Source organism: Octopus sinensis, linkage group LG16, assembly GCF_006345805.1.
Source record: "Octopus sinensis linkage group LG16, ASM634580v1, whole genome shotgun sequence".
In the NCBI taxonomy this organism is placed as follows: Eukaryota; Metazoa; Mollusca; class Cephalopoda; order Octopoda; family Octopodidae; genus Octopus; species Octopus sinensis.
In genome coordinates, this window is record NC_043012.1 from 35,526,326 (window position 1) to 35,554,222 (window position 27,897).

General features: G+C 39.1%; 2 protein-coding genes across 3 annotated transcripts in view; both read right to left on the minus strand.

Moving 5' to 3' along the window:
• The window catches only part of LOC115220443 (syndetin), a 64,562-nt gene that overhangs the window by 22,586 nt on the left and 14,079 nt on the right, over positions 1-27,897 (minus strand). The window contains exons 3-11 of one of the 2 annotated variants that reach the window (XM_029790572.2): positions 16,195-16,275; positions 14,239-14,343; positions 13,286-13,357; positions 12,543-12,667; positions 11,283-11,400; positions 8,558-8,593; positions 6,770-6,994; positions 4,925-5,065; positions 4,133-4,168 (exon numbers count right to left, since the gene is read on the minus strand). In XM_029790572.2, the coding sequence (XP_029646432.1) occupies positions 4,133-4,168; positions 4,925-5,065; positions 6,770-6,994; positions 8,558-8,593; positions 11,283-11,400; positions 12,543-12,667; positions 13,286-13,357; positions 14,239-14,343; positions 16,195-16,275 (939 nt within the window). The remainder of the gene's footprint in view (positions 1-4,132; positions 4,169-4,924; positions 5,066-6,769; positions 6,995-8,557; positions 8,594-11,282; positions 11,401-12,542; positions 12,668-13,285; positions 13,358-14,238; positions 14,344-16,194; positions 16,276-27,897) is intronic. The other variant, XM_029790573.2, reaches the window with a different exon arrangement.
• The window catches only part of LOC115220502 (rho GTPase-activating protein 6-like), a 164,431-nt gene continuing 163,628 nt past the window's right edge, over positions 27,095-27,897 (minus strand). Inside the window, exon 15 of the mRNA XM_036509995.1 lies at positions 27,095-27,111. The gene's annotated coding sequence lies outside the window, so the exon portion shown is untranslated. The remainder of the gene's footprint in view (positions 27,112-27,897) is intronic.

Genomic DNA, 27,897 nt, shown 5'->3' on the forward strand with positions numbered 1-27,897 from the left:
CTTAAACCCAAACTACAAAGAAAAGACAAACTAGCTTTTCTTGTAGTTATCATTCATTTTCAGAACTAAACAATGTGTAGGGGTGTGTGTGTGTGTGTGTGTGTGTTCACGATAGATAGTACTAAACAATGTGAGTATTCAACACCTTTTTTGGTGATAAATATTCTTCTCCAAAATGGCTACCAACATTTTTAAGCAGATTGCTTGGAAATTGTGGAAATTCCTTCAAAATGAAACCATCACTAATATTGTGTGTGTGTGTGTATGTATATATATATATATATACCTGTCTCTATATCTATATAGCTAACTATATAATATATATATATATACCTGTCTCCTGTCTCTGGGGTCTTAAACCCAAACTACAAAGAAAAGACAAACTAGCTTTTCTTGTAGTTATCATTCATTTTCAGAACTAAACAATGTGTAGGGGTGTGTGTGTGTGTGTGTGGAGAGAGAGAGAGAGGAATTGGTATATCTGCATATGTTACACTTGTGTACTTCACCTGACCACCATATATGGAGGAGAAAGCGGATGATATCGTGTCAGAAGCTAAGGGAGATAATTGGGTTACGAAATGTCAATTAGGAATTCTTTTACTTCTTTCAGTCATTTGACTACGGCCATGCTGGAGCACCGCCTTGAAGAAAATAATTTTTTAAAATTATTATTTGTTATTTTCTGATAGTACACCAACAATTTCATAAATAATGGGAACGAGGCAGTGAAAATTCGACAGACAAAATCCAAAGAAGAGAATCAGAAAAAAAGTGGTAAGACTTATAGCAAAAAGGAAACATTTATTTTCAAAAATAACGACACTAAAACAACGATTACTAACATCAATGTATTGTTAATGTGAGCAAAATGAGTTTCTAAGACTACGTATGGTGTCACAACGATTGTAGCTATGAAAAGAGAATAGAGCTAAGAATAATTATAGAGACAACATGGCAAAGCAATAAAGACATGAGAAGAACAACAGAAAAAAACAGGCAAATAATATATAAAGATCTAAAATATAAATACACTAATTATTTGATGAGGCTGGGTAGACAAGATGTACAATTCTATAAAATACTACATGCACGACATAATATACAATAAATGTGAAGAAAAATTCATAAAATTAGGTAAATATATAAGGAGAGGTGAGTTCTAACGTTACACAGCTATAGCTTCTTTAATGAACTTGTCTCATTTTACAAATCTTATTAACAGGGTTTTTATTTTTTCATTGTAACCGACAATTATTAGCTCCGACAGTCTTAAATTAATACTTTTATATATATACTAGAAGTATCGCCTGGCATTGCTCGGGTTTGTTTCAACCCTTTAGAATTGGAATTTTTGAAAAGTAAAAAATTTTGCATTATGTAGCTTGTTATTCTCTCTAAGTGAACATTTTTCTGGTTGAAATACACCGAAAAATGGTGACACAGCTGTCAAAAAATCGTAAAATATAGAGATTACCATAGACAAAAAGCACCTTTTTGATGTAAATAATTTTTGGTGTTAACATGGTCCGATTTGAATTTTATCTTCTACAGAATGAAGAGCAAGCCTTCTATCATACTCTTAATTTTGGTCAACTTGCACCACAGGGTCTTGGAATAAATAGTGTTGGTTGAAGGCTACCAAACCTGCCACACATAGACAACTTCAGCTTTATATATACAGATTAAGAGCACTTCCTGTTCGATTTTTGAGACGATTCGGTCTGCAAAATAATTCTCTCATTTTGAGCTATTTTTTGACTCCATTTTCAACTGAGAACTCCTTAAAAACTGTTAGAATTTGCATTTTTCAAGCTATAGAATTCAAACTTGCTCCAATCGATTCAGGAAATTTTTCATTATATATGTTCATATTTTGTTTTTTGAAAAACTAAAAAATTGAACGCGTTTTCGCCCCATTTTTCCGTTGCATCCACGCAAATATGCGCACAGTCACACGTAGAATCCAACATGTTGCATGAACACAACTCAAGGCAATAGCGTATGACATCCATTCACTCGCAGAAAATGCATTGTTTCGGGCCTTTGTTATCGAGAAAGAGACTTGAAACTGACTCTGGCCGTAACTACATCACGCCTTCTATAGGTGTGTAAATTTTCAGCTCGATCCTAGTACCTCTAGTGCTATTGAATCCTTACCAAAGCCAAAGTGTGCAAGTTTTATTCCTCTTTTATATAGGTAGATAGATAATGGCTGTCCACTTGTGACTGAGGAAGACAATCTAAAGTTTTGCACAGGAATTGCCAACATTTTGAATAGCCTGCTTCATCTCTAACTTTACTACACTTTTAAATTTTACCTTTTGTGTATGTGTGTCTATGTATATATATATATAGGAAATGTAGTGGGGCTAGGAAGAGATACAAAAAAGAAAGAATACCATGAAGAAGCACCCAGAAACTTTTACAGTAAGGATAAAGAAATACCACCAGGCATAATGCAGGGGAACCTTTTACCAAAGTGTGGGTGGGTAACTGAAGACTGAACTCTTTAGCAAGACAGAGAAAGAGAAAGTGAGAAAGAGAGTAACATGCAGAAATACACACACACACTCACACATGTGTGTGTATGGAAATATACATTATATGAAATATATATATATTACATAACATATATATAATCTAATTTATATATATGTATACACACACACACGAATCGATACTTACATACATACACAAAGAAACATGGAACATGTGCAGACAGTTTTAGAGGAAAGTTGAATTAGAAATTTACCGTTTCAATTGAAAATTCATGATTTATTTATCATTATTATAATTATTATTAATAATAATAATAATAATGGTTTCAAATTTTGGCACAAGGCCAGCAATTTGGGGGAGGGGTAAGTCAATTAGATTGACCCCCACGTATTTTATTGACTCTGAAAGGATCAAAGGTAAAGTTGACATTGGTAGGATTTGAACACAGAATGCAAAGTACCAGAAGAACTGCCACTAAGCATTTTTGCCTGACATGCTAACGATTCTGCCAGCTTCCTACCATAATAATAACACTTTCTAATTTCAGCCCAAGGCTAGTAAATTTGAAGGGAGGACAAAGGTTAATTACATCGACTCCAGTACATGATTGGGACTTTATTTAATTGATCCTAAAAGGATGAAAGGCAAAAACAGATCAAGGCAAGATTTGAACTCAGAATGCTGGAGGAACGGGAGAGATGCTGCTAAGCACTCTTTTGGTTGGCATTCCAATGAAACTGCAGAGTCACAGTCTTTATAGAGAATTTGCCAAAATAAATTGTCTCAACACAGAGAAGTGAAAGTATGATGATGATGATGGGCACGTAAAAAGCGCCATTCGAGTATGGTCGTTGCCAGTGCTGCCTGACTGGCTCCCATGCCGGTGGCACATAATAAGCACTATTCAAGCATGGTCAATGCCAGTCCGCCACCTGACTAGCTCTCGTGCCAGTGACATGTAAAAAAGCACCCACTACACTCTGGTAGTGGTTGGCATTAGGAAGGGCATCCAGCTGTAGAAATCTTACCAGATCAGATTGGAGCCTGGCACAGCCTCCTGGTTTGCCAGTCCCCAGCGAAACCGTCCAACCCATGCTAGCATGAGAAGTGGACATTAAACGATGATGATGATGATGATGATAAAGGAGGCAGGCAGGCATTAACCCTTTTGTTACCATATTTCTGCTGAGATATGCTGTTGTTATTTGAATTAGTTTTTGAAACAATAAAGAATTTAGTAAAACATACAGATTATTGTTAAACTGATGTTTGTAACGTAAAGAACACGAAATTTTGATGGAAGGTTTTGAAATTAGATCATTTTAATCTTAGAACCAGGGGCAGCCTGAGGGCAGGTCAGCATCAAAAAGGTTTAAGGTGAGGGGTTATTTCAAGTGTTTGATAGTAGCAGGTAGAATTCTGCTTTATTCTATTTTAACAATGAAAATTCTAAAATTCTAATTCAACCTTCCAAACCAAGACAACACCATAAGTATTAAATTAAAAAAACTCAAAGAAATAATTAAAAAACCAAATAAACAAAGAATTAAAGAAATAAAGGTAGACTAATGCCAATAATAATAACAATAATGATATGGAGTGATAACAAAAGCTATTGTGTTGAACTAACCAGATCATGACCAGCTGTAATTGGTATCTCGTCCCACTGGAATGAAAATACAACCACTCCATACGTTTAATTAAGGGAAAACAAACAAACAAACAACAAAGTAGATGACATTCTCAGTTATTATTATTATTATAGATTTTGTTTGTTTTTTTTCTTCTTTTTTGTATGTTGAAAGACTTTGAAAAACAGACAATAATAATTACAGCTTGTATGGGTATGAAGTTTGCTTCCCAACCACAGGGTTTCAAGTTCAGTCCCACTGCATGGCACCTCGGGCAAATGTCTTCTATTACAGCCCTGGGCTGACTAATGCCTTCCGAGTGAATTTTGTAGATGGAAATGTGCACGGGTGTGTGTATATATGTCTGTGTGTGTGCCTGTGAGAGAGAGGGAGAATGTGTGTGTGTGTGTGTGTGTGTGTGTGTGTGTGTGTGTGTGTGTGTGTGTGTGTGTGTGAGAGAGAGTGTGTGTGTGTGTGTGTGTGTGTGTGTGTGTGTGTGTGTGTGTGTGGCTGCATTCCTCCAAAAATCACTCAGCCATAGACAGTGACATTGATGTCGCACCCACCTGTCCATGGGCCGTCTGCTCACTTTGCATCTTCGAAGACTTAAGAATAAGGTATGGACCTTGTTAGAAAGACAGTTAAGGGTTAGCCATAGGAAGGGTATCTCACAGCACTTCAATAATACATTCATCTAACCCATGTTAGCATAGGTAAATGGAAGTAAAAATCAAATGAATTTCAACAAACAAATGATAAATAAATCCAAGAAAGTAAAACATGTGACTTACTTTGCATAAATCTGAATATTGCTTTTTCTGAAAGTTGGTTGAGGTGGTGCCAGAGTAGAGCTCCACGTAACCCAGAACGATTGTGAACGCTGTGTTGTGGATTGCACTGGTGTAGTGCATGTGTAACTGGTCCATGGCAACCTGTGGGAATAATCACAGAAGAGAGGGTCACCTGACAGGTAAACTGCATCACATGATAGCACGGAGAGACGGGATTGGAGGTTCGAGGATAGCTATCATCATCATTAACACCAACATGGTAATGATGACGACGATGAGGATGCTGATGAAGATGGAAATGACGATGATGAAAATAATGGTGATGATGATGATTAGAGTAGATGATGATGGTATTGGTGTCAATGGTGTAGCAAATGATGATGATGAGGGTAGCGAACATGATGGTAATGGTGGTTCTCGTCACTAAAACTATGCAATCCACCCACGAAATACAGGTCAGTGCCTTATATCATGGCACCACGATATTACAGAGAAGAGTGCTGCAGTTTGCTTGAAGAATTGTGAAATATATAGAAAACAACAAAAAGGGTGTCCTTGAAGAAGGTTGTAGCCTTGCATCTGGAAGATTAAATATCAATAACAATGAAGATAACGAAGTGTTTTCTTACAAATTGATACGTTTTGATATTTCAGGTAAAATAACCATTTACAAAGGTACGAAGAAAACAAAAATGTGAAAATACCTGCCTGCCTAGGTTGGAATGTCAGTATACAAACCTAAACAGGTGTATATTTTCTGGTTCAAAGTCGGTGTCTTGCAGAGTTATATGCAATAACACAATAGACGAAACGGTGTATTACCATTCCGGTATAGAAGAGATACACTGTATCCGATACCAAGAGAATATCGTGGCTACTAGTGGAGGATACAACAGTGGCCACACATTCTAAGTGTAGGAAACACTACATCATAACATTTACCATTACTAATACCATCCTCAGTTAGCACTACTGCTGCTAGAACCACTACTATCATCAACACTAACATCACTACCACCACCACAGCCAATACTGCTTTTATAACCACCACCAATATCATCAATACTACCATTACCATCACTACAACCTTCAGCACTTTTGCCAACATTATTCCCAATGCCACCTCCACCACCACCACAAATAATTAGTACCATTTAGTACTTTTATCCGAGCATGATCGTTGCCAGAGCAACTGACTGGTTTCCGTGCCTGTGGCACATAAAAAGCACCATTCAAGCGTGATCGTTACCAGTGTCGCCTTACAGGCACATGTGTCAGTGGCATGTGAAAATAGTCAAGTCAGGTCGTTGCCAGTGCTGCTGGACTAGCTCCTGTGCAGGTGGCACATAAAAAACACCATTTGAGCATGGTCGTTGCCAGTACCGCCTGACTGGCCATCGTGCCGGTGGCACGTAAAAGCACCCACTACACTCTCGGAGTGGTTGGCATTAGGAAGGGCATCCAGCCGTAGAAACTCTGCCATATCAGATTGGAGCCTGGTGTAGCCATCTGGTTTGCCAGTCCTAAATCAAATCATCCAACCCATGCCAGCATGGAAAGCGGACATTAATTGACAATAATGATGATCACCACACTCAAACTAATATTGGCATCATCACACTCTACACCATCACAGTCAGGTTCTAGCATTATCACCACCACCACCATCAATAATATTCTCATCACCACTGCCACCAATACTACTATTGCTACAACCATACTACCATCACTACTACCACTGCTACCATTAGTATAGAATTGGCACCATCACACTCCACACTATAACTAGTAATGCTGCCACCACCACCACCACATCGTTAGTTATATCCAGGGTTCAGTCCTTACCTGTGTCTTACCCAGAAGTCTGTAGGCCGTCTGGACCTTGCTGTAGTGAGCAACATCAAAACTGTTGCAGGTCTTTGACAATGCTACGTCTAGTTGTTCTTCGATGAGTTCCAAAGTGTCTTGGAGTTTGAAGTTCAGTTCACTGATACAATGGTAATGTCTGAAGGTACTGGCAGCATTTTGGCACTCTAGACATAACTGGATGGCACCGCTATAGTCTTCTTCCTGTGGAGAGAGAGAGAAATGATGAGATGAGGAGACAGATATATTAAGAGATGGCCCAATATGTGTGAGTGTGTGTGTAAAATTTGCTCTTACCATTTATTTATCAGTGAATTACTACTACTACTACTGATGATAATAATAATAATATATGCAGTATTCCCAAGTTTCCAGTGTTTAATGATTATGGCCGATGAGAGTACCGCCTGGTTGGCACTCATGATAGTGGAACGTTAAAAGCACATCCGAGCGTGATCATTGCCAGGCGTGCAGATTGGCTCCCATGCCAGTGGCACGTAAAAAAAAGACCATCCGTGTGTGATGGCTGCTAGCATGGCCTTACCTGCACATGTGTCGGTGGTGCGTGAAAACCAGCATTCAAGCATGGTTGTTGCCAATGCTGCCTGACTGGCTCCCATGCAGGTAACACATAAAAAACATTTTTTGAGCATGGTCGTTGCCAGAACCACCTGACTGGCCCTCATGCTGGAGCCACATAGAAGTACCCACTACACTCTTGGAGTGGTTGGTGTAGAAACTTTGCCAGATCAGATTGGAGCCTGGTGTAGCCTTCTGGCTCGCCAGTCCTCAGTCAAACCGTCCAACCCATGCCAGCATAGAAAGCGGACGTTAAACAACGATGATGACAATGATGTAAATTTATACAACAGATTTTCACACATTCAACAAAACCATCTTTTCTTTTGTAGGGTGAGTGTGTATTTAAGCAAAACACCTTTATCGTGTCCACCCAATCCTTTTTGTAACTTTAAAATCAATGCTGCTCTTTTAGCCAAGACAGGCAAAAAAGATATGAGCTATGCATGCCTCATTGCAGGTTATCCATCTTAGAGAGCAGTAATATCAAATAGGAATTGATGAGGAGTAGAAAGGAGCCTTTAGTCTAGCCACAGAGAACTTTTCTAGGGCTCACAGCACAATAAAATGCAATTCGTCCTAAACACATAAACATCAACAAAGCCAAATAGTTTATTTTCTGAGGCTGAGTACAAACCACACACACACAAGAATGACACATCCTCCTCATCATCAACATCATCATCATCGTCGTTTTAGCATCTGTGTTTTCTACAGTTGGATGACCTTCCTCTCACCAACACTCGTTTCCAAGAGTGGTAAGAATCTCCCAGTCTATTGAACAACTGACAGACTGATATGGTTAAGCAGAGAACCGGAAGCAAGTAACAAGCTCAGTAAGCCATTGTTTAGAAACGAGTCAAAGTGAAGGAAATACAAACTCACACATTCACACACACAATTAATCAACAGACAGATACAAACACAGACATGATGGGCTTCTTTCATGTGTAATTGGTCTTATCCCGTTATCCCTATTTCAAATAATAAGCTCACCCCACCCCTTCTACCCAGGTCAGCGGACTATCTTTACAATGACCACAGTCAACAATCACACTCTCCTAGATACTGACCTTCTTTCATATCCCTTAATTAGTAAATGGACTAGTCCTACCCATCCACCCCATAGTAGGCTAGTTGGGCAGTCCCACAAGCTGTAGATCAGTCAGGCAACGGAAAGTGACTTACCTCTAACATTTCACGCAACCTTAAGTCAGTTCTTTGCTGTGAAAGAGAAAGAAATAGGGTGTCTTAATTAGAACCTGTTTAAATACAAAGGGAGTAGGGACCAGAGGTTTACCAGGGGTAGAGCAAGAGAGATGTAATTTTTTTTTTTTGAAATCTTTATTTTTATTTTATTACATACATAAAATGTTATGACTGTAACACATAATAAAAAAACACATTAAAACAAAACCAAAGAAAATACAAACATGAGTGAAAAAAGAAAGAAAAAAGATATTAGCTTTCATATTTTTCATATTTCAAACCAGAAGATCAATTGTGGAAAGAGGTTAATCTTTATATTTCAGAATGCCACCCAACAGATGAAGAAGAAAGGTGAGTTCTTTCATATTTCAAAGCTAGATCCCAACCATGAAATGGTGTTTTTATGCTTCAGCTGTAAAAAGCAAGGTTTTGAGATTTCAGAATATGGCCCCACCACAAAGAGAAATCTGTTCTGAGGCTTCAGAGTGGGACCTTTCCTAAAAGAACTGACTGGTGTGTTGGAATTTTCTAGTTTAAGGGTTTTGTCGGTTGGTTTCTTATACCCATGCTCCCTGCCACTAATGTGTGTGAGGGGACCCCTGTTGGTTGCCACTCAATTGATACCTTTTCTATTATTAATGACACAAGCTAACGAAGGAACTTCTACACAATTACTCAAATCACTTCCAAAAGAAACTAAGAGGTCACACTGTAATCTTGGTTACTCTATCGCTGGAAAAAAATAAGGGACACTGATGGCTGGTTTACTCAATCTGGGCTGAACAAGGGTTTAAAACAACAACAGCAACCACCACAAACCATTCAGATAGTGCAACGATTGTAATAACCAACGGGTTAGTAATCCAGCATGTTAAACTAGTTTAGGATGGTTCAAATGCCATCACCACCCACCCAATTAAAGGTGAACTAGTAAAATTAAAAACAAATGTGGCAAAGTGTTTTTAACACTAGCAAAGTCATATTTGATTTTTGTCTTCCCAGAAGATTAATATTAACTAGTTTTAATTTTTTGAGGAGACCAGTTCTTGGGGAGACCTATTGGGTTAATTACATCAACATCAAAATAAAAATTCAAATGGAAATTGTAGTTAAGACACCCGTGCCGGTGACGCGTAAAAAAGCACCGTCCGAACATGCCAGCGCCGTCTGATTGGCATCTGTGTCGGTGACACTTAAAAGCACCAACCGATCATGGCCGTTTGCCAGCCTGTTCTGGCCTTTGTGCCGGTGGCATGTAAAAAAAACACCCACTACACTCACGGAGTGGTTGGCGTTAGGAAGGGCATCCAGCTGTAGAAACATTGCCAAATCAGACTAGAGCCTGGTGCAGCCTCCATGGCTTACCAGACCCCGGTCGAACCGTCCAACCCATGCTAGCATGGAAAACAGACGTTAAATGATGATGATGAATTATTACAATTTTATTTTATGGAAAAAAAAAAGGTTTACTGTTTAATCAACTAAATTTTGTTGTTTGGGTGAGCTGCAGGTTTGAGTAAGTAAAAGGATTCCAGGTTAAACAGAAACAGCAGAATAAATTTCCAGAACATCAGGGTTTGTAATATGCAAGAATTGTGGACATGCTGAAAACTAACAATCTCAGGAATAAATCTATTTAGAAATTGCAATAAATTCTTTCCTTTATCCTTTTTCACAGATCAATTCTACCAATAAACAGAACCAAAAGTTAAACAGATTTAAAGCTGCACAACTACTTCGTCTTTTATCTTTTGCTGGCTTCAGTCATTGGACTGCGGCCCTTACTGGATAAACTGACACCAGGACTTACTTTCGTTTTTTAAGCCTGCTACTTATTCTATTGGGGTCTCTTTTGCCGAACCACTAAGTTACGGGGGATGTGAACACACCAACACCAGCTGTCAAATCGTGATGGAGGACAAGCACAAACGCAAACATTTTTTTTCTTTTTCCTTTATTTATTTTAGTCATTTTGACTGCAGCCATGCTGGAGCACCAGCTTTAGTCAAACTTATTGACCCCAGGACTTGTTCTTTGTAAGCCTAGTACTTGTTCTATTGGTCTCTTTTGCCAAACTACTAAGTTAAGGGACAACATTGGTTGTCAAGCAATGGTGGTGGGGGGACAAACACACACACAGACACACATATATATATATAAACACACACACACATATATATACATACATACATATATATATTTATGACGGGCTTCTTTCAGCTTCCATCTACCAAATCCACTGACAAGGCTTTGGTTGGCCCAAGGCTATAGTAGGTGCCATGCAGTGGGAATGAATTCAGAACCATGTAGTTGGGAAGCAAGCTTCTTACCACACACCCACGCCTATATATATATATACACACACACATGATGGGTTTCTTTCAGTTTCCATCAATCAAATCCACTTACAAGGTTTTGGTTGGTGTGAGGGTACGGTAGAAGACACTTGCCCAAAGTGTGATGTAGTGGGACTGAACCTGGAACCATGGGGTTAGGAAGCAAACTTACCAGACAGCCATGCTTGTGTGTGTATCCATGGGTCAGGCAGAATTCAGTGAGTCACATTACCTGTGGTCAAACACCCTTCCTCTCACCAGCCCTCACCAGTTTCCATATAAGGTAATATTGCCCTACGGCCAGACATGTTTATACAGAAAATTGAAATAATAAAATAAAATGAAAGAAAATATGTGAAATGACTTACCAATGTTTTGATTGTGTGTAGAGACTTAAGTAACGACATTAGTTGGCTTCGTTTACGGTAATTTGCCAATAAGCCAAGACTTGTTGCAGTGAAACTCTCTCTGGCTTTCAGTAGTTGGCTGTTAACGATAATTGGTTTAGAGACACACTGATTAAATATGATCAAACATAACAACAGAAGCAATAGAAGGCAAACACTACTACCACCACCTACACAAACCGGCTGCAGGTGGGTGTCCCTGTACGGTCATTTCACCTGTCTTTAGTGGAAGGACACAGTGAATGATTCCTCAACATCATTTAATGTCCACTTTTCACACTTGTAAGGGTCAGACAGAAATTTGTTGAGGCAGATTTTCTGTGACTGGATGCCCTTCCTGTTGCCAACCTTCACCCATTTCCAAGCAAATTAATATTTTCTGATTCCTGGACAGGTTTCCATGGAACATTGAAAATAAAGGGTTTGATTTGTAGGGTCGTAATGCTCATTTCAAAGTACCACATGCTGTCAAGACAAGACACATGCATGCATATATGATAGGCTTCTTTCAGTTTCCATCAACCATAGCTATTCAAAAGGCTTTCATTGAACTGGGGCTGTAGTAGAACACACTTTCCCAGGGTGCCTTGCAGTAGGGCTGAACTCCAAAACCACGAGTTGTAAACCTAAATTCTCAACCCCCCACAACAATACCCACACTTCATATTTCACAATATTGTCTTAAAAAGCAAAGTCAATGCATTAAATAATGCAGTCCTTTATATATGTTATCTATAAAGGATGGTCATGACTGGATTGTTTTGATCACAAGTTTGGTGGATCAGAACAGACCTAGGGCTAAACAGACTGATGCTGGCAGTTATGTCCACATTAGAACTGATGACCCAGAGGAGTACTGGATCAATATGGTATCTATAAGGTTGTGTGACTTCTACACAGGTAGAAAGAGGGTTCCCTGGGTGTGAACACAATGGCAGTCAGTCAGAGGTGAACTCCTAAACCTTGGGTTAGCACCTCTGCACATTAATCTCTCTCTCTCTCTCTCTTTATATCTCAACATGCAGCATTCACATTGCTAGGAATTGAACCCAGATCACCGATATAGCCATAGCAAACTGCAGCAGAAACACCAACAGTGTACATGTGAGAGAGGTAAACAACAATGGCTGGGAAGGGAGAAGAAAATGAGAGGAAGAAGAGATAGCAGAAAGACAGAGGGTGAGAAAGAGAATGAGAGAAATGAAAAAAAAAACAGCTTACCTTCGTCCTGTGGTACATATCCCACCTGCTGATTGCAAGGTTTTCTGTAATTCCATGACACGTTGTAGTTCTGTGACATAGGCAGGGTGGTTCTGCAGTACCAATTCATAAACCTTCCTTGACACCTGAGGTACATAGAAAATATAACGAGCTTAATGATATGTCTTCCTAACATCAACACCTGTATTGGCAGACAACAGTTACCTATCCTAATTACAGGTATTCCTTCATTCGCACCTTGACCTCCTTCTTTGACACTTCTTTTAGTAGACAATACAGAGAATTTTCTTTATCACTGTTTCTCCTTCCATCGCACACCTGGACAGGTAGGCAACCATATTAAATATATTTTCTCTTATAACACCTGTGCTGTTAGACAATATAATGAACTGTCTTAATTACATCTCCTCTTGTCATAACACATGTGGGTACTAGATGACACAGTGAACAATCTCAATAACAGACCCTCCTGCCATGACCACTGTGCTGAGAGTCAATACAAGGAACTGCCCTTCTTTAACACTCCAGTCATAACAGAAACTAGACTGAACTATTTTTAGTACTCAAAGTGAATGTTAAGACACATTCCCCAGCAGTTAGGGGACACACTGGCCCCAAATTGATGATAAGATGCAATGTCAGAGACATTCTCTCTCTCTTATTTTATAAGTTGATATAAGGAAATGCAGAGGGGACAGCAATTCCCTAAACACACACACACATCAAAATCAGTTTTAACTTACCACATCCAGTTGACCCCTTAATCTTGCTCTGTCGGCATCAATCTGGCTTAGTTCTAATGTCTCAGGTAATTTCTGGAAACAAATCAAAAGAAGCAAAAAATGAAAATGCAAAGCTTCAAATACAGAAGAAAGAATTCGACCAAAAGTTCTGGGAACTATTTTCTGGACAACAACAAAAACCTTGCTAACAATAACAACAACAACAACAGATTCATAAAAAAACAAATCTGAGAGGAGTTGTTAATAAAATATATACTTTTGTGGACAACAAATCTCCTTTTTATATTTACAATAAAGCAATAGCTACACCATGGTTCAATTAGATTGATTTTTGATCACCATCAGGTGTGTCATCCCTGGATATGCCTCTTATTTGACCTACAATCACCACCAGGTATCTTATTCTGTGGTATGTCCACTGTTTGACCAGTAAATACAATCAGGTGCCTTACTTCAAGACAAGACCCACTTTGACCTGTAATCACCACTAGATGTCTCGTTTCCAGTTAGATCCACTTCAAAAATCCCGAATATCTAAGAGGACATGTGAGAAATAAAACTATAAATATATGGACGAATTAAACCTCATCTTTTGAATGCATTGCCATCATTTAACGTCTGCCTCCCATGCAGACGTTTTGCATCTCGGCAACATTTCAGACCCTCACCATTATGGTAACATCTATTTTGCCCTTAATAACTTTGGACTGGATAGTTTTACAATACAACAAATCACCAGTTGTCTTCATTTGGCATCAACTCATTTGTAAGATCCTAAACATACTGAGATCAAACCACCTCAGCTGTACCAATACCTTCCTTGGTCCACTTCTGTAATACGAGACACAGAAGTACAACTAAGATTCCCAAATACAAATGAAGTACCATCACACTACCACTAAAGTACACTCAAGGTACCACTGAAATGGTACCACCACAAAAGTACCACTTACCTTTAGTTCATATTCACTGGTGTCAAACTGTTCAGAGTTGTAATAAAAGGATTCAATGCTTTCCAGTATTTCCTGATCCACATGGGGATCCCGAAACTGTTCGGCCTGCAAAAGAGGAGAAATATTTAGGAAAAATATAATTACAGCCAGCAAGGGGTATCTTGAAACTGTCTGGTCTGGATAACAGGAAAATATTTGAGGAAAAAAACTGTGTTTTACTTGCTCACCCAGTCTAAACAACTTTGAGATTCCCAAATACAGAAAGATTACCAAACAATGAATTCATGTATAGAAATGATATTAGGGTTAGAATAGACTCAAAGGGTCTTGCAAGCCCTCAACCAAGGAGGCTTGCAAGTTATTTGGTGCCCATACAAAAATCACCCAGTGCACTTTGTAAAGTGGTCAGCATTAGGAAGAGCATCCAGCCATAAAAATCATGCTAAAACAGGCAATGGGGTTTGATGCAGTCCCCTGAAACATCAGGTCCAGTCAAACCAACCCAATTCTTTCCAGCACAGAAAACAGTTGCTGATGAATGAAAACACTATCATAATACTAAATATAGAAATTACTCTATTCTCAAATGCAGGATAATGCTAATAGCATCAACAGGATAAATTATCCAGATATTGGATATTTTTCTGCAAAATATGGAGAGTTTATCCTGTGCATGCTATATTATTTGCATTATCCTGCATTTGAGAATAAAATGATTTCCAATACATCTCAACACTTCTAAAGCAAATTTTGTTGACTTTCATCCTAAGTCAAATACTAAATATATTTCAATATCTCACACCATTTATATAAATGTATATGTGCATGCATGAGGTAGGCGCAGGAATGGCTGTGTAATTAAGATGTCCATGTCCCAACCATGGGGTTTTGAATTCGGTCCTAAATTGTGAACTCTGCAGACAGAAAGTGAAAAATCTGTCATGCATGCAGCTATGTACTTATATGCTTGTTTATATAAAAAAAAAAACACCATTCAAGCGTGATCGTTACCAGCATCGCCTTACTGGCACCCGTGCCGGTGGCATGTGTAAAAGATTCAAGCGAGGTCGTTGCCAGTACAGCTTGACTTGCCCCATACCGGTGACACATAAAAGCACCCACTACACTCTTGGAGTGGTTGGCGTTAGGAAGGGCATCCAGCTGTAGAAACTCTGCCAGATCAAGATTGAAGCTTTGTGCAGCCATCTGGTTCGCCGGCCCTCAGTCATTCATCCAACCCATGCTAGCATGGAAAGCGGACGTTAAACGATGATGATATCCTTGTCTTGACTTCATAGCATAGCCAGAGTTATAGAAATGAGTGTCACTGTTCTATAGATGGCATGCATCTCTTCTTTCCAGTCTTCTGAGAAAACTCATCTGGCCACGGGGAAAAATTAGCATGCTTTGAAACAACTGAGGGTTGGGAAAGCGGACATGAAAACCTGCTTTTCAGACGTAGTCTTGGTTTCGGGGTATGTTCTCCTTTTCCACTGGGTTCTGTTGTTGTTTTTATGGGGTATAATTATAGAGAAGCCACTTTTCGTTATTTCTGATGATTCTAACCAAGTGATGTTTGGCAGCAAGTCTCCCCTTCAATGACAAGCAGAGGGCAACACTTTGATTGAACTGAGAAGCAGTCAAATGATGCGGGACCCACTGACCAAGTTTAGATACTGTTTCTTGTTTGTGAAGGTGTTTTACGATCCAAGTGTCACTTGAATTGAACTGTTTTGCTAATTTTCTTGCAATTTAATTTGGAATTTCCTCAACTTCAGTTTTCAGAAGCTCAATATTGACAGAACTTGTTCATCCAAATTGAAGGAAATCTGAAAAACTTGCCTACACACACAACAAAATGGTTGTAATAAGGTTAAAACACAAGAGAAAGGTTTTTGTTCTTCCTGTAAGTAAACCCCACCCATCCCGACCCCTCTATAGGGAAGTGTTACTTACTTTAGATTTTGTTACAGCTGGGTCGGAACTCAACTGTTGAGGGCTGATGACGGCTTCATCTGTAGGGGACTGGACATTGTCCTGAAAAACAAATAAAATAGAAATGGTAACACAATGGTGGTGATGGTGAATCACAGGCTGGAGGTGGGTGTAATGAGTCGGTGAATGTTGGGAGGTGACTATCAAGTCATTATCAATATATGTCATGTATCTCCATCCGTGACCATCCTCAACACACACCATCAATATACATCGTATACCAGTATACATTCCCATAAGATAAAGATCTTTCACATGTCATATAGACTCACAGAGCCAGTTTCTGTAACATTATATACATACATATATCCCTGCCAACCCCTGGATGGGACACCAGTCCCTCGCAGGGTTACTCATTTTTGCCAGCTGAGTGGAATGAAACAACGTGAAATGAAGTGTTTTGCTCAAGAACACATGTCACCCAGTCCAGGAATTGAAACCACACTCTTATGATTATGAGTCCAACACCCTAATCACTAAGCCACACCCCTCCACACTCCCATCTCTATTGTTGCCAATGACCATTCTCAACACACAGAGTTTAATCCCACCAAGGGGCATCTACAGTCTTTTCTCATAATCTCAGGCTGACTTAAGTTTTATGAGTGAAACTAGGTAAAGGGAAACTGTACTGAAACCCCCCATAGGTCCAACCATATCACACTGTGTTGTGCTGATTCTATTTGAGAATTACATTAAGAGCAGACATGTCTGAGAAACATTCAGCCGCTTACATGTTAATTGAAGAGCAGATAATTCAGCTGATCAAACAACTGGACACTCGTATGTTAGTTTCAATAGAAGAGTCCATCATTATGGGTAAGACAGGTCATACCAAGATTTATAACCCCCCCCCCCCCCAATGATCAAACAAACTAATGACACTTTCTGAGCAGATCAGAACTCCAGAGGAAGTGAGAATGTCACCAAAGCAAAGATGTCTCTATTGTTTCAACTTGGGTGGATTACAAAAAAAGGGTACCTCTAGAGAAACAGGCCAACAAAGGAATTTCTAAGTGGTTGTTCAAACAGCCACCAATGATAGCTAAATCTACCTCGAAACACACCTAAATATGTAAACAGATTGAATAATGTAGTCTTAGATGACATTATATCTAAAGCAAAGACAGGATGGGCATGACTGAAAGGTCTGTTCTGTTTGTTCAGGGCTGAGGTGTGGGAAGGAGGCTTAACACACCAGTTATCTCTCACGTACTTGCTACTGGTCATCTTTAAATAAGGAAGGCCAAACACAACTAGAAGACAGCAAGTAAGGAACATTGAGAGAAATAACGTTTCTCATAAATGTTGACAGACAAAGGAACTCACTGAGGCTGCGGACATCGGTCAACAGCCTGAGGGTATCATCAGAATAATGTTGTGTGGTCTACCTACACTTAGCTGATGCATTACAGAGGGGGCAGGGTAGGTTTTATTGCATGTGTGTGTGGATCTTCGTCAGTAGCCAGAATTAGGTACAGATCAAAGACTGCTAATTGATATGTACTAAAAAGAAAAAAAGAAAACACATTGTCACAACTGAGAGTATTTGGGGTTAAATTTAGTGAAAGATGACATAAATAAGTGTTAGAGATGTCTTGTCCCTTACGGAAACTGCAGGAGCTGCTCAGAGGCATTGTAAGCTCTTCTGATGAACCCAACACTGTGTCAGAAACCCTTCTGAATCATCAGCCAGTATCTCAGAGTTACAAGCATTTTGTCCCTTAACCTGTAGGCTTTCGTCTGAGTAGGGGAGCGAAGACTGACTTAGTCTTCGCATATAGAACGGTTCCACCTGTGGTCCCTTGTCAATCATAGCCTCTTTCAGTTGCTTTTGGCTGCCTTGCCTATTTCCTTGGTGTCTTTCTTTGGCTGTTTGGGTTGCAGACACCTGAGGTTAAATTTAGCAACCGATAATTCTATTCTTAATAGAATCTACTAAAAACCAATAGAGAGAGGGTGGGGGGTAGAATGTTCACTTCCTAACCACATGGTCTCAGGTTCAGTTCCAAAGTGGACCAACCAAAGCCATACAAGAACTCCATCATGTATGCAAGAGAGAGAAAGAGATTCATTGTGAGCAAGTTCCTATTTTCCTTGTCTTCATTGGTTTACAAACAATGGCTTCATATGTCGGAGTCCTTTGATTGCAGTCCCGGCTACCTGACACGTCCTGACATGTTGCGTGGCCTTTGTAAACAAAATGTGCATCCAAATAGTGTTGTGTGTTTCTAGCTCTTCACAATAACAAGTCCAAACTGAGAGACAAATACCTCAGAAGGAAACTGGATGAGGTCCGGCAACAGGAGAGCCATTTGGCCATAGAAGAAACTGCCCCAACATACTCTTGTCTGACCCATGCAAGCATAGAAAGGTAGACATTAAAACAATGATGATGGTGATGATGATGATATGATGAAAAAGAAATATTCATTGAAGATGAAAGGAAAGGTCTACAGGAGTTGTGTGAGAGATGCAATGCTGTATGGGAGGGAGATATGGTGTCTGAGGGAGAGAGAGAGAGAGAGAGATGGTAATTTTGAGAAGGACTGAGAGAGCAATGGTGAGGGAGATGTGTGGTGTGAGGCTTTTTGATGAGAGGAGGACTGAGGACTTGATGGGGATGCTGGGGTTGGAGGAATCAGTGGAACAGCTGGCAAAGGCAAATAGAGTGCAGTGGTATGGTCATGTGTTGAGGAGAGATGAGGAGCATGTTCTGAAGATGGTGCTAGAGTTTGAGGTGAATGGTCAGCGAAAGTGAGGTAGACCAAGGGACAGGTGGAGGAAGAGATTGGGAGGATTGGCCTGAGAAGAAAGGATGCCTAAAACTGGGCAAGATGGTGAGATGGTTGCTATGGCATTGAGGTAGATCCAGCCACCTCTGTTAACAGGGACAAAACCCAGATTCAAAATGATTGATGATGATGATTTAGCCATACAAGGGTATGCTGAAAAGCTGTTGGCATTAAGGGTGTCACGAAAGGCCTGGTTGGCCTGGGTTTCTTCTGAGTTCTTTTTGACTGGGCTTAGAAAAACTGAAGGACAGCTGCAATAAATGTGTGGCTTTGAGAGGGGAATACGTTCGATAAAATCATAATTAACTGATCCTCCTGTACTTTCTTTTTACCCAAAGCTAGGAACTTTTCATCATGCACCCCACCCCTTGTATATGTGCATCTACACTGTTCATGCCACACATTCTGCATTGTATACACATATATATACACAATATACATATCTACATAGTGCACAAGTACCTCACCCATTATTTATAATAATATATAAAGCAAAGAAGATAGCAGTAGACATTATTTACATTTGACGGATATTTGTCCTCATCTTGTTTGTTGTTGACACAATATTTCGGCTGATATACCCTCCAGCCTTCATTAGGTGTCTTGGGGGAAATTTCAAACCTGGGTTCTCATTCCTAAGGCATTTTTCAATGTTATTGTTATTATTCAGGTCACAACCACTACGCCATATGCCCGTGGGCAATTATGGAGTGAATTTTAGGGCTTATAAATCTAATATTTTTCTATCCTTCCTTAATACCAGTTCCCATTTGCTACTCATATCTGCACTCGGTCTGCTTAGGAGGTTGTTGTGTCATGGCATATGGTTTGAAATTTCCCCAAGACACCTGATGAAGGTTGGAGGGTACATCAGCCAAAACGTTGTGTTAACAGCAAACAAGATGAGGAGAAATATCCGTCAAATGTAAGTAATGTAAATAATGTACATAATTCCTCATCTCTTAAATACAGAACAGATAGCAGTAGAGTATACATATACCTACTTTCAAATGTGGGAGGGAGAAAAGTAGAGGGAGAGCAGAGGAGGGGATAATGTCAACCTCTCAATAAATATGCAAATTTATGCATGAACATCACAATTTCAAACTTCCCTACCCCTCTCCTCTGCCTGCCACCCATTTATTACACATCAGATTAACTGCTCAAGTGTCTACATAGCAAATGAGGTTTCAATCTCAACTGAAAGCTCATTCATTCCATTTTACTTCTTTTCCAACACCAAGCATTCCCTGTAAAAAGAAAGGCATGAACTCCATCTAATCACATTTTCTCATTCTCCACAGTCATTGTGCAAGAGATCGCTATTCAGTAAAGTAAGAGGATTGTCAGAGCAGTGGAAAAAAAAGAAAATTCTTTGTAGCATTCGTCCCAGCTTGTTATGATCTGAATTTCAATTGGTTTGATAACATCTAATCTCTTTACCTTACAAAAGACAATGCACACACACATACACAATGTGCATGTGTACGTGTAAGATAAAGTGTAAAGTTTAAGTTTGGGGGAAGAATTGCCAAGGTTTTGGTCAAAGTACTTGACAAAGGATTTTGGCATAAAATACGAGAAACCTGTCTCCTCAAAGTCATATTTTCACATATTTTAAACTTGCATTGCAATAAACATCTGAGTAGCTCCTGATGTTTATTTCACCCATACATACATATATATATATATATATATATATAGATATATATATATATGTATGGTGGCACGTAAAAAGCAGGTGCAGGTGGCATGTAAAAAGCACCCACTACACTCTTGGAGTGGTTGACATTAGGAAGGGCATCCAGCTGTAGAAACAATGCTAGATCAGACTGGAGTCTGGTGCAGCCTCCTGGCTTCCCATACCCCAGTTGAACCGTCCAAACCATGCTAGCATGGAAAATGGACGTTAAATGATGATGATGATATATATATATATCATCGTTTAACGCCTACTTTCCATGCTGGCATAGGTTGGACGGTTTGACTGAGGACTGGCAAGCCAGGAGGCTGCACCAGGCTCCAATCTGATCTGGCAAGGTTTCAACAGCTAGATGCCCCTCCTAATGCCGACCACGCTTGAATGGTGCTTTTTACATGCCACCAGCACAGGAGCCAGTCAGGTAGCACTGGCAATGGCCACACTTGAATGGTGCATTTTATGTGCCACCGGCACAGGAGCCAGTCAGGTGGTACTGGCATCGGCCACAACAATGATTTCACTTGACTCAACAGGACTTCTCAAGCAGAGTATATTGCCCAATGATTGAAGGGTACTCTTAAATGGGCTGGTTATGTGACACTGGCATAGGCCACAGCTATGGTCTCACTTGGGTTGCTGGGTCTTCTCAAGCACAGCATATCTCCAAAGGTCTCGGTTGCTTGTCATTGTCTCCGTGATGCTCAATGTTCAAAGGTTGTGCTTCCACACCTCATCCCAGGTCTTCCCTACACTGTAAGGGTGTGACACTTTTTCACACAGCTGTCCTCATCCATTCTCGCCACAGTGCAGTTGTCTCTCTTGCACACCACATCTGATGCTTCTTATGTCCAACTTCTCTCTCAAGATACTTACACTCTGTTGTGTATGCACACTGACATTACACATCCAGCAGAGCATACTGGCTTCATTCCTTGCAAGCTTACGCATGCCTTGGCAGTCACAACCCATGTTTCACTGCCATGTAGCATGGCTGTTTGCACACATGCGTCATATACACACACACATATATGTATGATTAAGATTCAATTGAATTAGGTACTTAAATTGAGGCTCCTTGTTAGGTCTGAGTGACATGCACACCCAAATAATATTCAGTGAATATCAGACTTGGTGCATTAGTGCCAGCCATATGGTATTCTTGCAGAGTCTGCAGATAGCAAGACCCAGCTGAATAAAGAAATCTGCACTTAGTTCTTCAGAATGGTAGCAGGATCAATATAAATAATTTTACTCCATAAATTTAACCATGTCAAATAAGTTGAATTGTCTTTTATGCTTGAAGTTCCTGAATTCCTCTGAAGAAAATGGTTTCTTTGCAATGATGCAATGTTCTCATTAATCAATTAAAGGAGTCGTTAGAAGCGGGTGTAATGGATTGACACCTGTACCTAATATAAATTTTACTAAAAAAGAAAATTACATTACTGCTTCTCAGTACCACAACTAACAAATATTTCTCTACCTAATTACTTCAACATGCAAAGTTCTTATTCTCATCCAATTAATAATCCACTGCTTTCACTTCAGTCAGGCATTCATTGAAGAACCCTTCAGTATATTTGATTATCAGATTTATTTCTACGAAGTTTTGGCTCAGTCAGATGGGTCTGCTGAAGGCAACAGAGTTGAAAATGCAAACATTCATCTTTTCCTTGTATATACACACACAGACATTTGTGTATATACACACACAGACAGACGTTTAGGTATATACACACACAGACAGACATTTGTGTATATACACACACACAGACAGACATTTGTATATAAACACAGACAGACATTTGTATATAAACAAAGACATTTGTATATACACACACAGACATTTGTATATAAACAAAAACATTTGTATATACACACAGACATTTATATATACACACACAGACATTTGTATATACATACAGACAGACATTTGTATACACACACACACACAGACATTTGTATATACATACAGACAGACATTTGTATATACACACACACAGACATTTGTATATACACACACAGACATTTGTATATACATACAGACAGACATTTGTATATACACACACACACACAGACATTTGTATATACACACACAGACATTTGTATATACACACACAGACGCATGATCTTTCAGTTCTCATTTACCAAAATCCATTCACAAGGCTTCGGTTAGTCTGGTGCTACCATTGGAGACAATTGTTTCAGGTGCCATGCAGTGGCATTGAACCCAAACCCATGGAGTTGGGAAGTGAACTTCTTAATCACACAGCCAAGTTTGTATATCTTTTATCTTTTACTTGTTTTAGTCATTAGACCATGGCCATGCTGGGGCACTGCCTTGAAGAATACTTTTTTAGCCAAATGAATCAACCCCAGTAATTATTTGTTTTTTAAAGTCTGGTATTTATTCCATCAGTCCCTTTTGCTGAACTGCAAAGTTACAGGGATATAAGTACACCATCACTGGTCATCAAGCAGTGGAGATAATGGATAAACACACACACACACGCGTACAATAGGCTTCTTTCCACGCACAAGGCTTTGGTCAGCTTGAGGCTGTAGTAGAAGACACTTGCCCAAGGTGTCACACAGTAGGATTGAACCCAGAATCATGTGGTTGGGAAGCATGCTTCTTACCACACAGCCACCCTTGTGCCTATCTTGATTATATTTGTATAGACACACAAATACAAATGTACTTGGTGTGTGTGTGTGTTTGTGTGTATTTGTAAATAGTAAGGTAATACTATGTTAATTTGTAATAACCCTAATTATTATTGATGATGTATATCTAAACACACAGCCTAAACACTTCAGCTTTCCACCTGCATCATTCCAGAAATGAACAAACCACAACAAAAACCACTAAACTGCAGGAGACGACAGTTGTTTCATGTCCAGGTTTAAAGTAATGGGGGAGAAAGAAGAGCAGGGTGAGTGAGTATCGAGGAAATTGTAATGGTCTTAAGAGGCCTTTCTAGGTGAAAGACATTAACGAGTCCTAACAAAAGGAAATGCACCAACCTATCGATTTCATTAATTATTTTACATGCGGAAGATAAGTAAAGTCAATCAGATGGATCATTGATCGATGAGTATTGACATGTGACAAGACTAAAGAACGACAGAGAGGAAGAGGAGAGGTGGTGGTGGGAGGAAAGGTGGTGGTGGGAGGAGAGGTGGTGGTGGGAGGAGAGGTGGTGGTGGTAGTAGTGGGAGGAGACGGACTGAATGAAACGGGGGTGGATGACATTAATGTTTTGTAAGCTATGGTATTTAATTTTATTGGTCTGGACTGGCCTGGTGCAGCCTTTGGGCTCCCCAGACCCCAGTTGAATCGTCCAACCCATGCTAGCATGGAAAGCGGACGTTAAATGATGATGATGATGATGATGAGAGAAGAAGCAGAGCCCACAGACTTTGGAAGTGTTTGAGGCCAGTGAGGTTGATATTGTAAGGAATCCTGTTGAACAGCTGCAAGTCTCCTTCAGCAGGGAAACATGTGCAAGGCAGGAATTCCAGAGGAACGGCATTCAGGAAGTACAGAGGAATTCCAGAGGAACGGCATTCAGGAAGTACAGAGGAATTGCAGAGGAACGGCATTCAGGAAGTACAAAACAATGCGTCTAATATGGTTTGACAGGAACCTGTGCTTCCTTTCTATGCCTGTCAGCGAAAGAGGAAGAGTGGAAGGAGAGAGAGAGAGAGAGAGAGAAAAAGAAAGAGGGTGGGACATGGAGAGAGGGAGAGAAAGAGGGGAGAGATGACACCTGCAGTAAGAAGATATTCAGGTTAATAGATTAAGGATAGGGTATTACAGGTGTGTCTGCCTTCCCACCTGGCCAAAATCTGGTATGGGGAAAAACTGGAGGTCATAAGCTGTGTTTTAAAATACACAATTTTGATGTTATTCTGAGAAAGACAAATATCCTGACATATTCAGTTCTTGTTCTTTTGTTTTGTTTTTCTTTCTGAGGATTATATACTCACACACCACAAAACCCCATTTGTGTTCTTTTCATACCTACTTCACACTCAGAACCATCCATCCCTGAGGCGAATCTATGGTTTAAACTGTATTTGCTACTTACATATCTACATATCTGCAGTGTGATACCAACACGATACCTCATGGTTCTTTTACCTGACTGCAGACCCTATGTTATGGCACCTGGCCAGTTCTGGCGTCCAGTATTTTGATGCACCAAGATTCTAATGTATCTTATATCTACACACACACACACACACACACATATATATATATATATATATATATATATATATATATATATATATATATAATATATATATACACACACACATATATATATATATATATATATATATATATATATACACACAGACATGCATGCACATATATATGCATTATGTGTTTGTATAAATATAAGAATTTTTTATAAACTTTTGAGAGAACATAAAATAATTGGTTTTTGGAACAATCGTTCTCAAAGCACATCACAGCTCTAACGAATAGCATGGAAATATTGCAATGAGCTTCAACAACCATTATGCCAAACTGTGTGTGTGTGTGTGTGTGTGTTTAACAGCAGAGAATTGTAATGAATTCAGAGAAAGTTGTGAACAACATCAATAGATAATAAATACAATATTTTCTGATGGAAACTGGTAAAAAAGATCAAATACAATTTTGGTAATGTGGTCTAACACAAGACACAGACGGTGGTAGTATGGTCAAACATAAGACCAATATTACAGTCTTATAAAAGACCACCTAGACTGTAACAACATAAACTCATGTAAACCCACTTAAGCTACCTGTAGCATAGTCCTACGTAAGGCCACAGAGGCTACTCCAGCATGGTCTGACATAAGACAATGACTGATGACATAGCTTTATATCAGCCCACATAGACTGCGATAGTCTTAGCCGGCATTTTGGGGCAAGTGTCATCTAATTTAGCCCCAGGCTGATCAATGCCTTATAAAAGAATTTGGTAGGCAGAGTCTGTGTAGAAACTCGTTGTCTGTTTGTCTCGCTACCCACCGATTGACAAACAACCTGTGTTGCTTCGTTTATTTACGTCCCCGTAACTTAGCAGTTCGGTAAAAGAAACCAACAGAATAAGTACCAGATTTTAAAAAAAGAAAAAAAAGACTCGGGTCTTTTAGTTCGACTATACCCTTCAAGATGATGCCCCAGCATGATCGCAATCCAATGATTGAAACAAGTAAAAAAACAAAAAAGACAGATTTCTACAGAGTCACATAAGACCACCACAGACAGTGTTTGTCTAAAATAAGTCCGCACAACCTCCAACAGTTTAAAATTAAACCACACACATAGACTGGGATACTCTAACGTAAGACCATGTAGAATATGATAGTCTAAAGGATGGTTGGTCTAACTATGACTTATATCGATCGTCTGAATTTAAAATAGACAACCAGGGGACATTTATCGAGTACAATTCTAAATATAATGAAAACCGCTTAATATAATCACAGACACTGTTGCAAAGCAGTTATTGTTATCGAAATTAGTGGGACCCAAACAGAGTATATAACAATATCTGTACGGGATATTGTTAAATGGTCTGCTTAATGTTATCGTCTAGTAATCGTTATCTAAAAGACCTTGTCATAGGGTGATCACAATAAGCGCTTTCTAATCTTGTCAACGCTGTGGTAAATCATTAAGGTCAACCGTCAGAAATATCTAGACACGTTTAACACGGCACAGGGGTCAGATGTGTGCAGGGTGTGAACTGGGAAGGGTTAGCGCTACTCAAATACTTTGGTAATCTGCAACAAATATATACGTGTATGAATGTATAGGCATATGCACGTGTATATAATATATATGTGTGTGTGTGTGTGCATATATATATATATCTCTATTGCAGTGAAACCTTTTTCAGACTGCAAACGTTCGTTCGTTGGTTTTTGCACTGTCTTGTTTTCGCATTCAAAAATAACTATAGTGCACAACAGATAAGGTGCATCCGCTTATTGTAACCACAAACAGTATCACCAGGCAGTTATTGCTATCTACATACATCATTAGATTCCAGTCTTTCACGTAAAATGAACTTATCCTCTGGTTACTGTTACAGAAATGACACGATCCTTCCTAACAGATCCCAAAAAGCGGCCTCCTCTGCACAACACACACAATATCATACACATTACACATTATATATATATATATAGTATGCAGCATGGTTTTTTCCTCATGTTCGTCTTACTACACGGTGTTATGTGGGTGTGTACCTTACGTAGGCTACAATCATGTTTGTTGTTTTCTATTAAATGCTGACACACAAAAATGTATCCACACACACATCTATATATATACATACACGATATATATATATATATATATATATATATATATATTATATATACACACACACACCGCTAAATGACAAGCTAACACAACTGCTACTAAGAAACATGATATCCAGGAAGAAACCTCTACGAGGTCTTTCAACCTGGTATGGAGAGAAATAGCAGCCAGTTGTTTCCCTGAAACCACACTCCACTGTTTTGGGAAAAGAAGGGACACACTGCGCAATGTAGTCGTAGATACATGTGTAAAACCAACGAGATGGGCACGGCTGGAATGCTTTCAATCTTGGGTCTTCACGACTACGGTTGCATGGCTTAAGATGCATTACAACTACTATACATGTTTAAACAGGAGTATATATTCATCCATTCATATACATACATACACACACACATACATACATATATATATATACATACATATATTTAAAATACACACACACATACATACATATATATATATATACATACATATATTTAAAATACACACACACACACATACATATATATACATATATACATACATATATTTAAAATACACACACACACATACATATATATACATATATACATACACACATATATACACATACATATATACATACATACATACACACATATATACACATACATATATACATACATATATATACACATACATATATATACATACATATATATACATACATACATATATATACATACATATATATATACATACATATATATACACATAGACATACACACATATATACATACATATATACACATATATACATACATATATATATATATAGAGAGAGAGAGAGGGGGGGGTAGGGTGTTCAATGCAGG